The sequence below is a fragment of the Podarcis cretensis genome, assembly GCF_951804945.1.
Source record: "Podarcis cretensis genome assembly, chromosome: 12".
NCBI classification, from domain to species: Eukaryota; Metazoa; Chordata; class Lepidosauria; order Squamata; family Lacertidae; genus Podarcis; species Podarcis cretensis.
In genome coordinates this window covers 28055115-28070641 of record NC_137181.1, presented here as the reverse complement: position 1 = coordinate 28070641, position 15527 = coordinate 28055115, and the positions used below count along the sequence as shown (strand labels likewise).

At 44.3% G+C, this 15527-nt stretch overlaps 1 protein-coding gene and 1 long non-coding RNA gene across 2 annotated transcripts in view; one reads left to right on the top strand and one right to left on the bottom strand.

Moving 5' to 3' along the window:
• HEPACAM2 (HEPACAM family member 2) overlaps positions 1 to 15527 on the top strand; it is a 32521-nt gene that overhangs the window by 1267 nt on the left and 15727 nt on the right. The window contains 2 exon segments of the mRNA XM_079948454.1: positions 6467 to 6820; positions 9117 to 9401. Coding sequence (XP_079804580.1) covers positions 6467 to 6820; positions 9117 to 9401 — 639 coding nt within the window.
• LOC307200096 lies at positions 6678 to 9312 on the bottom strand. Its single transcript, XR_013832322.1, has 3 exons — positions 9227 to 9312; positions 7495 to 7630; positions 6678 to 6787 (listed from the first exon to the last, which is right to left on the bottom strand). It is a non-coding gene; the product is annotated as an uncharacterized lncRNA (long non-coding RNA).

Here is a 15527-nt window from a genome sequence, read left to right as displayed (position 1 = left end):
TACTTTCATTTCTCATGTGAGGTCTGATGTAGTCCATTAATATCTGCAAATTTGATATCATTTGTGATGTTTTGGTTTCAAAAGATGACACATTTAGCACATTTTATCTTACTATGAGGGGACGCAGGTGGCGCTGTGGGTTAAAGCCTCAGCGCCTAGGACTTGCCGATCGAAAGGTCGGCGGTTCGAATCCCTGCGGCGGGGTGCGCTCCCGCTGCTCGGTCCCAGCGCCTGCCAACCTAGCAGTTCGAAAGCACCTCCGGGTGCAAGTAGATAAATAGGGACCGCTTACCAGCGGGAAGGTAAACGGCGTTTCCGTGTGCGGCTCTGGCTCGCCAGAGCAGCGATGTCACGCTGGCCACGTGACCCGGAAGTGTCTCCGGACAGCGCTGGCCCCTGGCCTCTTAAGTGAGATGGGCGCACAACCCCAGAGTCTGTCAAGACTGGCCCGTACGGGCAGGGGTACCTTTACCTTTACCTTTTTATCTTACTATGATTTGTAATAATTTACTTGATTTCACGTCCAATATGTGTTGTACTAGATGTAGAACGGGGAGCAGGAGGAGAGGAAGCTTACCATGCCACCAAAATTCTCAGTTTTATAAACTTTTATAAACTTCTTCCAAATAACGAGAGCTGTGCACAAATGACAATGAGAATTCTCTACTTTGTGGACAGAGAAACTGGAGTGAAACCATCTCACAATTTTTTGTAGGGGGGCGGGGATCTCCAACAGTTCCTCAGGCTTACCATTTGCTGTGACAATGGCCCATGGCACAACAAGTCCCCCTTCCCAAGTTTCGTTTTGTTGCTGCCGCTCAAGAAGCAGCACCAGCCTCCCCACCATTTTGCATCCTCCATAATGCCCCAGACCAAACATTATTCCAGGCATTGCAGATGGGGAAATGGTTGCTGCCACACACACAAAACTGGTGGGGAAAAATTGTAGAAAAATATGAAAAGTGGCCTTCTTTTTATGGAGCGTATCAGAATAAGAAACATCAGTCTTCACTGGAGTTAGGAGAAAAAGAAGAGGACATAATTCTGATTGATCAAGGTTTCTGCCCTCTTAGCTCAACTGTCAGCAAACACCTCACCCTAGCTGAACCCACCTTGTGCAAAATTGTCCCACCACCCATCCATTTTCAGCCATGCACAGGTTCTTTACTTTATCCTGAATTAAATTACAAACGACTGGGGTTTTTACTACCACCAAGGTTCAGTATAAGATCCTTTAAACCAGTGCACAGATGATAAAGAGGAGAGGGGCTCAGGGTCAGATGGGAATAGGAGATTGTTTCAATTATTTCAGGGGCTTTATGGGTTAAAACCAGAATTTTGAAATGTGTGCAGAAAACTACAGATAGAATACAGGAAGATGCAGCTGCATCACCAAAAAGCAGAGCTGCTAAATCAGGGGTGGCTAAAAAGTCACCAAATTTCCTTTCGGGGGGGGGGGGAGGTGGATCTTAAAGGTGTGATTTAGGCAGGCTCATCCCCTAGATATGCTATGGAGCAACACTGTTGCTTACCAGGTATTTTCTTATACAGAGACTGGCACAGAGCGTTTGAATTCCTGGCTCTATTAATGAAGAGCTGATTTACTGCTGCTGTTAAATCGTGTCCTGTGGAAAATAGGAGCAAGACTGAACTTAGTGCGGCTTCTGAGCAGTTGCATGTAGGATTGTACTGTAAAATACTACCATTCTAATGGTAAAGCATTCTGCTTTACTTGGCTTGGAACTACCGTATTTTTTGCTCTATAAGACTCACTTTTTCCCTCCTAAAAAGTAAGGGGAAATGTGTGTGCGTCTTATGGAGCGAATGCAGGCTGCGCAGCTATCCCAGAAGCCAGAACAGCAAGAGGGATTGCTGCTTTCACTGCACAGCGATCCCTCTTGCTGTTCTGGCTTCTGATATTCAGACTATTTTTTTTCTTGTTTTCCTCCTCCAAGAACTAGATGCGTCTTGTGGTCTGGTGTGTCTTATAGAGCGAAAAATACGGTATATGCTCATAAGACAGGGCTTTTTTCTGGGGGGAAGGCAGGGGTACGCATACCCCTAAACATTTTGTAAATCTTTGTACTTTTGTCCATTTACTGTATTTACTTTTCTCGATTTGAACTATAAAATGGTGATTTTCTTGAGTCAAAATGAGAGTACCCCTAAAACATTTTTTTAAGGAAAAAAAAGCACCGCATATAGATCACTAGAGAATTAAGCTTTTAGGATCAGAATGCGACCTGTACTTATTTTTGAAAAAGGAAAGGAAATCTTCCCACGGAGATCTTAAGTTTATGCATTAAACTCAAAATATGATGTCACGGTTTTTATTTAAACAGAAAAGCCTGCAGGATGTTTCCAGTCAACAAGGGTGGTGTTGTGCTTACTAATACTTAAAGACGGATATAGAAGCAAAATGCAGCCTACGCTCTAGTTGGAGGTCACTTTGGAGAAGCCTAGCCTGTTTATATCCAATACACATAAACTGCCTTGAAGAGATAACCTGAGCCAAGGAAGGGAGTGGTTTGCTTAGAAAGCTTATTGCCCGTTGTCTCCACTCCTGTTTTACACCAGCTATACAGAAGATGCACAGGACTACGTTCCTTGTGCAGAGGGAACGACTGTAAAATAACACCTGGTCACAGAAATCCTCCTTTGTCTGGAAGGAATAATACACTAAGGATGAAACGGTAGCCTTTCAAGAGTGAAACATGGTTGTGTTTAACAGATCTGCCAACTCTTGACTTTTGGGGGCTGGAGACAGATTTAAAGTTAACCTCCCTTCCATGATTTTGAAATCTGACCTCTCTGGCTTTGATCAGTTTCACCCTGGACTTCTCTAGATGATTTTTCAAATGTGCACTCAGGATGAATTTGTGCTATTGATGGTATGGGGTGGTCAAACACACTCCCTCATTCAAGTCTATTTGAGCCTTCAAAATGATCTGGACAGTCACGGTTCACACAGCGTCTGCGGCAATCTGTGCATGGTCTGTAGCTTCTTGCTGAAATCCTGTAACGTTTCATACTACAAATGGTGTTTGGGATTTTTGGTCCCACTTTTGTCACTCTAAAGTGCTAGGGTGCCTTTGACAATGAGCTGAATTAATTTCACTATTTTATATTTCCTTTTAAGGATTCTGGTGTTCCTGTGGTTTGTGGAAACAAATGAAGGTTTAATAGAGCAACTGCAGCTGTATTAAACTTATGGTTTTTTTAAAAAAATGGTGGAGAGAGAAGCTGGTGCTATTGCACCCCAGACATGTGCAGACTCAGGCCACCTTCACACCATACGTTTTAAGTACTCTTATACAACTTTGACAGCCGTAGCTTCTCCCAAAGAATTCTGGGAGATCTAGTGCTGAGATTCTTAAAATTCTCAGAGTGTTTTAACAGTCCCAGGGAACTCTGGGAACTGTAGTTCTGAGAGGGGGCTAGGGGTCTTTGAACAATGGCAGGCAATCAGTCTTTCTTGGCTAGCAATTTTCAGCAGCTTTGCTCAGAAGCAATTCCTCTTGAGTTCAGTGTTATTCGCTAGTGAGTGTGTTTAGCTCAGGATTACAGCCTTGTGTCCATTATAAGAACTGAGCTGGAACCTCTGAAATCAATTACCAGAGAAAAGTCCACAGAAATACGCAGAAGTAAGACAGCTCAACTCTTTCTTAGTTCATGTAGTGCTGCAAATGGGCTTAGTTATCGGCGGTATCTAGTTAAAACACGATCGTGCCAGGCACTAATTAAATATTTGTACTTGTGTTTTTCTTATTATTTTGAGACAGTTTACCTTCCTTCCCAGCGCAGCTCACAAGGTTGCCTCTGAGGTGATACTTGGACCAAATTTTAAATCCCAACACTGTTCCCATAGCAAATAAACAGACCAAACAAGGAGGATTTGTTGTATATCAGCAACTTCCTTAATTCCTGCTTCCTTCTGGCTTTGCAGAAGTTCTCCCATAGTGATTATACCTGAATAAATCATCAGGTCATACTCATACAGAACAAATTTACATCCCCTGGAGGCAACTCCACCCTTTCTGACAGCAAAAACAAAAGGGTTCCTTTTCAGCTGTTTTTTTGCTTGGACGTTTTCCATGTCTGTAAACAGGGCAGGTTTCACAAGCAAGAGAAGCTACATAGAAACGTATGGTTATGGTTGTATATGTTATTGGCCCATATTCTGCAGTCCTATATCGCCTTCCCAAGAGGCAGGCATACACAGGGTACTTTCATACATGGACTTGATAGAAGCACCCAGCCATTGTCCTGCTTTCACCTGGCTTGGAATAGCAACTAAGCTTCCATTTAAATGGGCAGGTCCCCTTTCCCCGGCTCCCGTGTGACATCAGGATCACTGTTAGTCGGGATAGGATTAAATAGTACTCCCCACCCCCGCCCCCTGGCCACATTTCCCTACCTTCTGCAGTTGAAGAGGGGTGGGGAGAGAAAATAAAGGGATATAGAGACGATGCTACTCAGAAAGGGAAGAGTTAAAATGATAGCGATGTGTGACAGACCATATGGAAGGAAATGACCATGCCATAGACCATATATACCTGGAGAAATTACACAAAAATTAAATTAAAAAATTTCCATAATACAGTAAAATTACAACAACAACAACAACAACAACAACAACAACAACAACAACAACAACAACAAAATGCAAATCAGATAAGTAGAATACAGAGTTTGCGCTTAAAAGTAATTATTAGCCCTTACTGCCCATTAAGGATTTATTTTTTTAAAGGAATCTTTTTTGAATCGGGACGGGTGGGAACAGAAACCAAAAGGCAAAAACATCATGTTGATGCACTGTAAAAAAAAAGTGAATGAGCAAAGCATGGTTATTCCAGAGTAAATTTCCAGTGTGGATGCCTGTAAATCTTAATGTGAACTGCTGATCTTGCTCCAAGGGATCGTGGTTGAACCAGGCTGAAGTATGAGCAAGGAGTGAATAAATCTTAAGTGTCAGGATGATCACATAAATGGTTGCTACAGGCCATGGTTCCTTCTCATTGTATTTCCATGTATTCTGGCTATAGCAGGCTTATTAAGTAGTAAATGATAAAATAAATTGCTGTGTTTAAAAAGGGGTGAAGAGTTGAAGTGAGAAATGCTGACATCAAGAAGATTCCAAAGCTATTTAAAATTTGACATACTAATTTTACTCCCAGAAAGTTTTTGAGATGGGCTGTCTCTTACCGCAGTGGTGCATAAAGCAAAGTGGGTTCTCCTTCATGGAGAGCATGTGTTGCGGTGGGAACAACCATGACATCCCTTGTTGCTGGATGGCCACAAGTTTGATTGGGCACCTCCAATGTTGCTGGGGGAAATTGATTGTTGCAATTTTATTTGATTGACGGGGGTGCTATATAGGTCCCTGTGCGCAGCGTTGAGCTTCCTCTTTTCGCTGCACACGTCGGATTACCCACCCACCCTCCCTTTATTTAGGGTTTGTTTGCACTGATCTTGCTATGCCTGTCATGGGGTCGTCTGCTTTGGAACAGGGACCTTGTAGGAATTTTACCATTTGGCTGATTGCCTGGTGCCATTTGGGTTTTGCCTACTGCGTAGCAAATCGTCACAACTTGTAAGGTTGTGGTTAAAAAGGTAAAGGGACCCCTGACCATTAGGTCCAGTTGTGGCCGACTCTGGGGTTGCAGCGCTCATCTCGTTTTATTGGCCAAGGGAGCCGGCGTACAGCTTTTGAGTCATGTGGCCAGCAGGACTAAGCCGCTTCTGGCGAACCAGAGCAGTGCACAGAAACGCCGTTTACCTTCCCGCTGGAGCGGTACCTATTTATCTAATTGCACTTTGACATGCTTTCGAACTGCTAGGTTGGCAGGAGCTGGGACCGAGCAACGGGAGCTCACTCCGTCACGGGGATTCTAACCGCCGACCTTCTGATCGGCAAGTCCTGGGCTCTGTGGTTTAACCCACAGCGCCACCCACATATCTAAAGGTTGTGGTTAGCATTGGTTAATTTTTGTTTGGTGGAGGGGATGTGGTTGGCTGTGCCTGCCCTTCCAATGCTGCTGCTGCAAGGGTATTCCGTTAAAGGAATCCAGGGGCTCGCCATGCTTTTGTCCGTATCCCTGGCAAAGGGCTAGGGCCACGCAAGAGCCCCTGGGAACATTTGGGAATAGGGGAGAGCTTGGCACCCAGCTTTATTCTCTCCCCAAAATTGCTTACCCTTACCGACTTCTGCACAGGTGTGGTTGTCAGTACTGTTCCTACCTCCAAGTGGGAACACATAGTCGCTAACCAGTGCCTAGGCAACTGCTCACATACTGTTATTCAATAAAGTTGTGGCCAAAATTATGCCAAAAACCAAAACAAAAATGATGTGTGAACGTGTTTTTATTCAGGGGTGGGGCTCCTTGACACACAACCATTGTTTGTGGCCTATTTGCATTGCAAATTATAATCTTTTCTCATTTTCAAAATTTCTTTCCCCCTGCAGGTATTTGTTCTGCCTTGAAGTTGACAGTCCCATCACATACCATCCGTGGTATTAAAGGGCAGTCCCTCACTCTCCCAGTTGATTACAATTTCAACATTACAGTTTCCAATATCCAGATAATATGGCTGTTTGAGAAGCCACCAACAACCCCCATATTTCTGATTGGCTGCTTGGTAAATCACTCAGTAGTTCCAGACTTGGAATATAGGCACAAAATTGCACTTAAGCCTCCAAATGCATCCTTGCAGATAAGATCTCTGAACTTCAGCGATGAAGGCAATTATATTATCAAAATCAATATCGATGGAAACCGAACGATACCTGCAAGTGCAAAGGTTCAAGTTACCGTGGATGGTAAGTAATATAAAATGTTGGAATCTAAAGGTTCAACCAGAATGGCTACATAGAGGTTCTGTGGCCATCTCCTATGAGGGTTTAAAAATGTATTAATAGCAGCCATTGAGGTTACAATTGGCAGCACACTGTACTCTGGGGAAGGGGGCTATTTAACTCTTTTCTGTGGGCCCTTCTAGTACCAGCATAGCAAGCCCCGCCGGCGCCTGGGGTACCAGTGGCGGGGAGGGAGGTACGCATGCGGGCAGCGACAGAACATGCCCCACCAACAACCAAGATTGTGCAAGAGATCCTTATCTTCTACAGCATGTTTTGTTGAGCCCAGATTCCCCAAATACAACTGCAACTATGGTAAGACTGCTATTTAGTCTTAATTCCAGCGGAGGTGTTTTGAATCACACCAGGATTCAATAAATTGCGTCCTGGCTAAGGGCTCATCCACACTTAACCTTTCCATACTTTCTAGATACAGGACTACTCTGTGTCTAAGCACTTCCTCCCTCACTGCCATTTTCCCCCAGAAATGCCACTCTTTGACTCAGAACAAATGGCAATTCAGGTTTTCCGTGGATTGGTGTTTGCTCTGATTCAGCAGTAGAGAGCGGGTTTTCGAAGGGAAAGCACCCAGGACGACAACAACAAAGCGCTCAGACACAGAGCTTTAAAGCACATACCTGGATGAGGCCTTGTTCTGTTACAGGTAAGCAGAATAAGATGGCCAAAAGCTTTATCTTGCTGAACAGACTGTGACAAGTTGGACTGCAAATATGAAAGTGCTGTTTTAAATGTTACCCACAAGGGGAAGAATTCCTGAAAGGAGAAATGGGGAACTCTGTACATCAGTAGAAAAGGTTCTAATCCTCTGCAATTAATGTTGTATTTTGTGGAGGGTGGGCAAGAATTCACAGGACTGCATTCAGCAATATTAAACACACACACACACACACACACACACACACACACGTGTATGAAATCATACCATTCATTCTACTACCTCAGACACTTAACTAGCTCATTCCCACTATTTTACTTTATGTGGCAGACTTTGGGCTTATCCACCCTTACCTTTTGCACCGCTCTTTCCAGGCAAAAGGCCACGTTTTAACACTTCGTGTCTGAGTGTGCAGCTGTTGTTGTTGTTCTTTTGCTCCTCCTTCGGAAATCCTGCTCTTTAAAGCTGAATTGGAGCAAACGTCAATTTGAGTTTTCCACAGATTGATGTTTGTTCTGATTGAACTTCAAAGAGCAGGTTTTCACAAACAAAAAGGGCTCGGACATGGGTACCTTGAATTGCAGGGAAATTACACTTTGCAAAAAAAAAAAAGTATATTAGACAAAATCACACACAAAGAAACATAGATTAGGAGAAATTTGCAAAATGCTGGTGAATTTTCATGTGGACTTTGAAGCACTGCTCACTGATGTGGAATACTGAACGTAGATTGAAAAAAATGAGAGAAACCAAAAAAGATAGATTCGCCCACTCCTTGCTGTTGTGCATGGTGGCCACATTTACTGGTTCAAATGGCAGAAATTCTTTGCTATCGGGAGAAGTGTGTTCAGACAGAATGAAATGGCTCTGCCCAGCTACTAATGGATATGGGCAAAGCTCTCCCATACAAGGAGGGGGACTCTGATAGGGCTAAAGTCCGCACAGGCACACATAGAGGAGCTCTACTTGCATACATTTATACCCAGGGAGAGCACTTTCCCACATTGTGTGAACGCATGGATCGCTGGGAATCATTTCTGCCACCTGCTGCAGTGGGAGGTGGGGCTGCACAAATTTCTACAATGTATGCAGGGAGCACACCTGTGGTGCTTGTTAGTAGCAGGCTTGGGATTAGCCCACCTGGCTCCAGGACTCCCCTCATGTGGTATTCCCCTACACAGTGGCGGAGCAACATGCTGCACCCCCCGGAGCAGAGAACAGGCGGGGGCGTGGATGGTGCACGTCCCAGGGGCGTGGCACGCATCCCGAGGTTGCGTGGCGTGTGGCGCATGTCCCGGGATGCTGTGGCGCATGACACACTTTTGGTGGGCAGCTGCAATGGCACCCTTTCCCCAAATGGTACCCGGTGCAGTGGGCTCCCCCCCCCCCGCACACCAGTGCCCCCACATGGGTGGAGGGAAGTCAAGCAGTTTCCCCTCGGTTCCTAAATTATTCAGCAAATAAATTGTAAACCCATTGGCCATGTTGCCAGGGGAATCTGGGGGGGGGGGGGTCCTAGCAACATCTACCCGCTCCTTGGTTAAAATACATTGATCCTAACTTCAAAGATTTTTTATATTGCAGTTCCTGTCACAAAGCCAGTCATATACATTGAACCCTTTGCTGGAGTCGTGGAGAACAGTGGGAACATTACTTTGAACTGCACTGTGGAGGAAGGCACACGGGTCGCTTACCAGTGGTTGAAAAATGGAAATCCCATTGAAGCTGGCACTATCTATTCCTTGTCAGCAAACAACAGCACACTTCGGATTGTCCCTGTCGTCAAAGAAGCCATTGGGAATTACAGCTGTTTAGCAGAAAACCCAGTCAGCGCAATGGAGAGTGACATGATCGTGCCAACTATATATTGTGAGTAGCATATAATGTAGAACATATGTTGCGTATAGTAGCTGAATTGAAAGAATGAGGTGGGGGGATTAAGAGTGATAGTGGACAAATGGTAGCTCTTTGCCATTAGATTATCTGTTTATAATAATTTAATAATCATAATATTTTTTTATTTATACCCATTGTTATTTATTTATTTATTTATTTATTTATTTATTTATTTATACCCAATTATAGCCCATCTGGTTGGGCTTCCCCAGCCACTCTGGGCAGCTTCCAACAAAATATTATAATACCATAATACATCAAACATTAAAAGCTTCCCTAAACAGGGCTGCCTTCAGATGTCTTCTAAAAGTCTGGTAGTTGTTGTTCTCTTTGACATCTTGTGGTAGGGCGTTCCACAGGGAGGGCACCACTACTGAGAAGGCCCTCTGCCTAGTTCCTTGTAACTTGGCTTCTCGCAGTGAGGGAACAGCCAGAAGGCCCTCGGCGCTGGACCTCAGTGTCCAGGCATAGCGAAGGAGGTGGAGACGCTCCTTCAGATATGCTGGACCGAGGCCATTTAGGGCTTTAAAGGGCAGCACCAACACTTTGAATTGTGCTCAGAAACGTACTGGGAGCCAATGTAGGTTTTTCAAGACCGGTGTTATGTGGTCTCGGCGGCCGCTCCCAGTCACCAGTCTAGCGGGCACATTTATATCCCACATATAGTATTCTCCAAGCAGCTGGAGGTCATATTCATGACACCCACCCTCCCCTTTTAACCTCACATCAGCCCTGTGAGGTGGGCTAGACTAAGAGAGACTGGCTATCCCCAGCCCCAGCCCCCCCATAACCTTTGTGACTGAGTGACGGTTTGAACCATGGTTGTCTGCAGCCCTGGGCTGCATTCACATAGAAGTTTATTCTGTTTCCTCCACTAACCCAGAAAATTATAGGAGTAAAGTGTCAACATTTGGGGCAGTATAGCAACATACAGTTCTTTCCAACCATGTTCATGAGTAAATCACTGAGGAACAGAATCACACATGTGCAGAAAGAGTAGGGGAGCAGCAATGTTGTCCAACAACGTTCACTGTTGTGTCACACTGTACCCACAGGTGTGAATGAAATTTAACACGACATGCTTGTATAGCAGTCAAAAAGTTACATTTCCATAGCACAACAGGTACTGTAGTGTGAAAGGAATGTTAGAAAACAGGACAGAAGCACTAGCATGTATAATCAGGGAAACTAATACAATATTCCGCCTAGGACTTGCCGATCGCGCCTAGGACTTGCCGATCGCATGGTCGGCGGTTCGAATCCCCGCGGCGGGGTGAGCTCCCGTCGTTCGGTCCCAGCTCCTGCCCACCTAGCAGTTCGAAAGCACCCTTAAGTGCAAGTAGATAAATAGATACCGCTTTATAGCAGGAAGGTAAACGGCGTTTCCGTGTGCTGCTCTGGTGCCGGTTCGCCAGAGCAGCTTCGTCACGCTGGCCACGTGACCCGGAAGTGTCTGCGGACAGCGCTGGCTCCCGGCCTCTAGAGTGAGATGAGTGCACAACCCTAGAGTCTGTCAAGACTGGCCCGTATGGGCAGGGGTACCTTTACCTTTACCTTAATACAATATTCCTCCCATCTGAATGCAAACCCTAGTCTGCCTTTTGGACCATAGTAAACTTCCATCGAGCTCTTATGATGGCACCTTCTCATTATGACAGAAGGCCTGTTCCAGGTAAGGCTAAAGAGAATTGAAGTACAGAATGGTTAGAAAACCAATGTTTCACCTGTCTCTTTGTCCATGCAGATAATGATAATGATAATAATAATAATCCATCTGACTGGGTTGCTCCAGCCATACTGGGCAGCTCCCAACAAAATGTCACCTATCTGAATGGATAAAACTAGAAACTAGATCAAAATTATGCCTGTTCCATGCTAGGTTAGTTATATGTGTTAATTATATGCAGTATTTTGGAAACTGGAATGATTTGACCGACAAGATAAAGGATAACTTTGTTTAACCAAGCTGTAAGCAAACCGGTTTACTTGATCCACTCTTGAAAGAAGCTTTGTTGACTCGGAAGGTGTTGGAAGCATGTCAAAAACTGGCGACATTAAGTAAATATGGGGTTTAGAGATGAAATGATGGAAGTTGAGAAAACATGGCGGGTACACTTCCAAGAGAAGAATTACCTTATGAGCCAAAATATGGAAATGCCATTTACAGGAACCAAAACTAAGGTGTATAAAGCCCAAAACCAAACACTAGCAACAAAATAGGCAGGGACAGAAGTGAGAACTATGTGAACAATTACTGCTCATTTGAGGAGATCTAAACCACTTTAATACAAAAGTAAATAAACAATAATCTGTGCCAAAGACCAAATACAGTTCAACCATACTGGTCTCCTTTGGTGGTTCAATAAAGCATCCCAAAAATTTGTCACAATGAATTTTGTCTCTTAGCTAATATGCCTGAACGGTGTGATGAAACTACATATAAAATTAAAATACACACTAATACCTGATTGATAAACATTCTAAGCAGAAGTATAACCATAAATATAATAAACTCACTCACTGCCCATAAAAATCAAGTTGCTGTGAAGAATTAACAGTCATGTTGATGTAAAATGGTTGCCATTACAGATAGTGGGATTGCCTAATCTGCAAATACGATTAGAAATGAATTTAAATATAACAATTTTGGAAATAATAACTGAAAAATTACTCAATGCATCTGTGCTCTCACCACAGGTAGTTCAAAAATCTTCCAAAATTCTTCTTGTAAACATTGAGTATAGGCTACATAGGGTAAGGAGCTAGCAGCTGATGTTTGCCTTTGGACACCATTCATTAGTTTGACAGATATGAAGAACTGTTTTGGTGAAGGTACCATCACCACAGACGACCTATAACAGCAGGCTATAACCATGGATCATTTAAAACACAAATAAACAGACCCTTTTGTTCATATTCAGCAACAAGGCAAACAGGCCTTCAGAAAGCCATTTTGTAGGTAGACCTAAACAAATCTGAATGTTTAAATGGATCCAGATCAAGTATTTCTAGTCATAAAACTTTGGAAGATATTAATAGTGTTCTTCTTGGGACCACCCTCAGATATTACTGGATATTATGAAATAAGTATGTGAAATCCTGGCAGCACCTCCTCACTCATCCTTCCTGCCCCTAAGGTTACCTGGCCATCGCCATGGGCTTCCTAATACCACAGGTCAACTAATAATAGGAATAATAATAAATGTTATTATTTATACCTCACCCATCTGGCTGGGTTTCCCCAGCCACTCTGGGCAGCTTACAGCATATCTGAAAACACATCAAGCATTTAAAACTACCTAATACAGGGCTGCTTTCAGATGTCTTCCAAAAGTTGTATAATACTTTGTCTCCTTGACATTTGATGGAAGGGCATTCCACAGGGCGGGCGCCACTACCGAGAAGGCCCTTTGCCTGGTTCTCTGTAACTCACTTCTTGCAGTGAGGGAACCAGCAAAAGACCCTCAGAGGAGGACCTCAGTGTCTGGGCTGAGTAATGGGGTGGAGACACTCCTTCAGGTATACTGGGCTGAAGCCGTTTAGGGCTTTAAAGGTCAGCACCAACTAGCTTTTGCCAGACTCCTTGGCTCATCCTCCTGTCGCATCTCTGAATGAGTCATAAGCATCACATATATATGATGGGCTTTGGATTGACTGAATGCTTCTTTCCATCCTAGCCACATCCATGCCATTTACGACTTCTCCCCCCTGGGAATCCTGGGAACCATAGTTTGTTAAGGATTCTGGGAACTGTAGCTCAAACTGCAGTTCCCAGGATTTGCGGAGGAGCAGAGCTAGAACTTTCAAAGTGGTATAAGAGTGCTTTAATTGTAGGCTGTGGGTATGACTTGATATCATTCAGCACACTGCAATGTCCATTACTATTACAACCATTGGTGCTAATTTGAAGCTTTCCATAATGGGTATTTTGTAACAGTGTTGAGCACCAATGTGAACTTTCTATTTAGCTTTGGTTATACAGTATTTGGTCATGAAGGCCAATCTTCCTTCCTAGTTTTGCACTAAGCAATTTCCGTACGAAAGTGCAATTGGCTTTTAGTACATTTGTTTTGCAGGTGGCGCTGTGGGTTAAACCACAGAGCCTAGGGCTTGCCGATCAGAAGGTTGGCGGTTTGAATCCCTGCCACGGGGTGAGCTCCAATTGCTCGGTCCCTGCTCCTGCCAACCTAGCAGTTCGAAAGCACGTCAAAGTGCAAGTAGATAAATAGGTACTGCTCCAGTGGGATGATAAACGGTGTTTCCGTGCGCTGCTCTGGTTTGCCAGAAGCGGCTTAGTCATGCTGGCCACATGATCCGGAAGCTGTACGCCGGCTCCCTTGGCCAATAAAGTGAGATGAGCGCTGCAACCCCAGAGTCGGCCACGACTGGACCTAATGGTCAGGGGTCCCTTTACCTTTACATTTGTTTTGCAATTAGCAGACAAACCAAACAGACCAGGAGTAGTACTGATTTTTATTTTTATTTAATCTTCTAAAAACATTTTATTTTATTTTTAGATGAAATACTTCTAGCTTTTAAAGGACATTTTCAGAATCATTCTTCTCTGGCAGGGCTACCGCTTTTTCGATGGCGTTCTCCAAAGAGGGAACCTTTCCTTTTGACTCCGTAAATGCTATTTACTAAATGACTTGTAAAATAATAAATCACCACTTCTTAGCAACGATTTACGTCTCAGTGGGAACATGACCAATTGGCTCCTGTCACCATGAAACTGTTATCCATCTTGTTTCTGAGCAGATGGCAAGTATTTACTGTGAGTGACCTTTATTATTACTGCAATTCTCCTGGCAGCAATGGCATATGGTATATGTGGACCCTGGAGCCAGGACTGGCTTCTTATTGGGAGAACTGGTAGCTGGCAAACAGGGGTGTTTGTTTTTTACTGTGCTAATGATAAAGTTCATATTGAATTATATGACTTGAAAGGAGAATTTGGTAGATGAGATCACTTCAGGTAAGGGTGGCCTCTGTGCTATTACAGGACGACCTTTTCCCTTGCTAGCCATTGGCTCCATGTTGGTAACCGTGCAAAACCATTTTATAAAGAAAAAGCAGAAACAATGCATGTATAGATTAAATTGTGCAGCAAGTGTGATGAGGCATTTGTTTTAGTTCAGCAGGCAACCTGGGCTTTACTTTCATTGAGTTCTGGAACTGCCCACAAAATAGCAGATCTTGCAAAAGTTATTTCTTTCTACACAGCACAAGATGAGGCAGGAAGGAGGAGCAACTTTCCCCCTTACACAGATAGCAGTATGTTTGCTGTAAGATGGTGACCCCATGGTAGCACCCTGTTCTACCACAGACTCTCCCTTTTCCTGGTGGTGACTAACCCTTTCTCTAGCTCATGCAGGTGGCACTGTGGTTAAACCACTGAGCCTCTTGGGCTTGCTGATTGGAAGGTTGGCGGTTCGAATCCCCATGACAGGGTGAGCTCCTGTTGCTCTGTCCCAGCTCCTGCCAACCTATCAGTTTGAAAGCACACCAGTACAAGTAGATAAATAGGTATCGCTGTGGTGGGAAGGTAAACGGTGTTTCTATGCGCTCTGGTTTCCATTGCAGTGTTCCGTTGTGCCGGAAGTGGTTTAGTCATGCTGGCCACATGACCCAGAAAGCTGTCTGTGGACAAACGCCGGCTCTCTTGGCCTGAAGCGAGATGAGCGCCGCAACCCCATAGTCGCCTTTGACTGGACTTACCCATCCAGGGGTCCTGTACCTTTTACCTAGCTGTCTGAACACCTGTGTGCAAGCACATACATGTGCTGGCTTCATTTTGCCCTGAAGATCCAGGGTAACTGGAGAACAAATGCCCTCTCGTTCCTATCTGATACCTGAGATTGAGCAGGTTGGACCAGAAAAGGATGTCGGGTTGCTTGTATTTATACCAAACTCAGCAAATCCAGAAGCTGCAGACATTCTGCCAATTTCAGGAGCCCCATTTGCATATCCTCATTTCCTCCCGTGCCCAAAGAAGGCTCCGAAGCTTAAGTGCACCCAGTCATAAGCTCCAAACCAAGCCCAGCTGGTTTTCAGTTCAGGCACAGTCCCGGACAATATGGTTGCTTTGATACACACGGA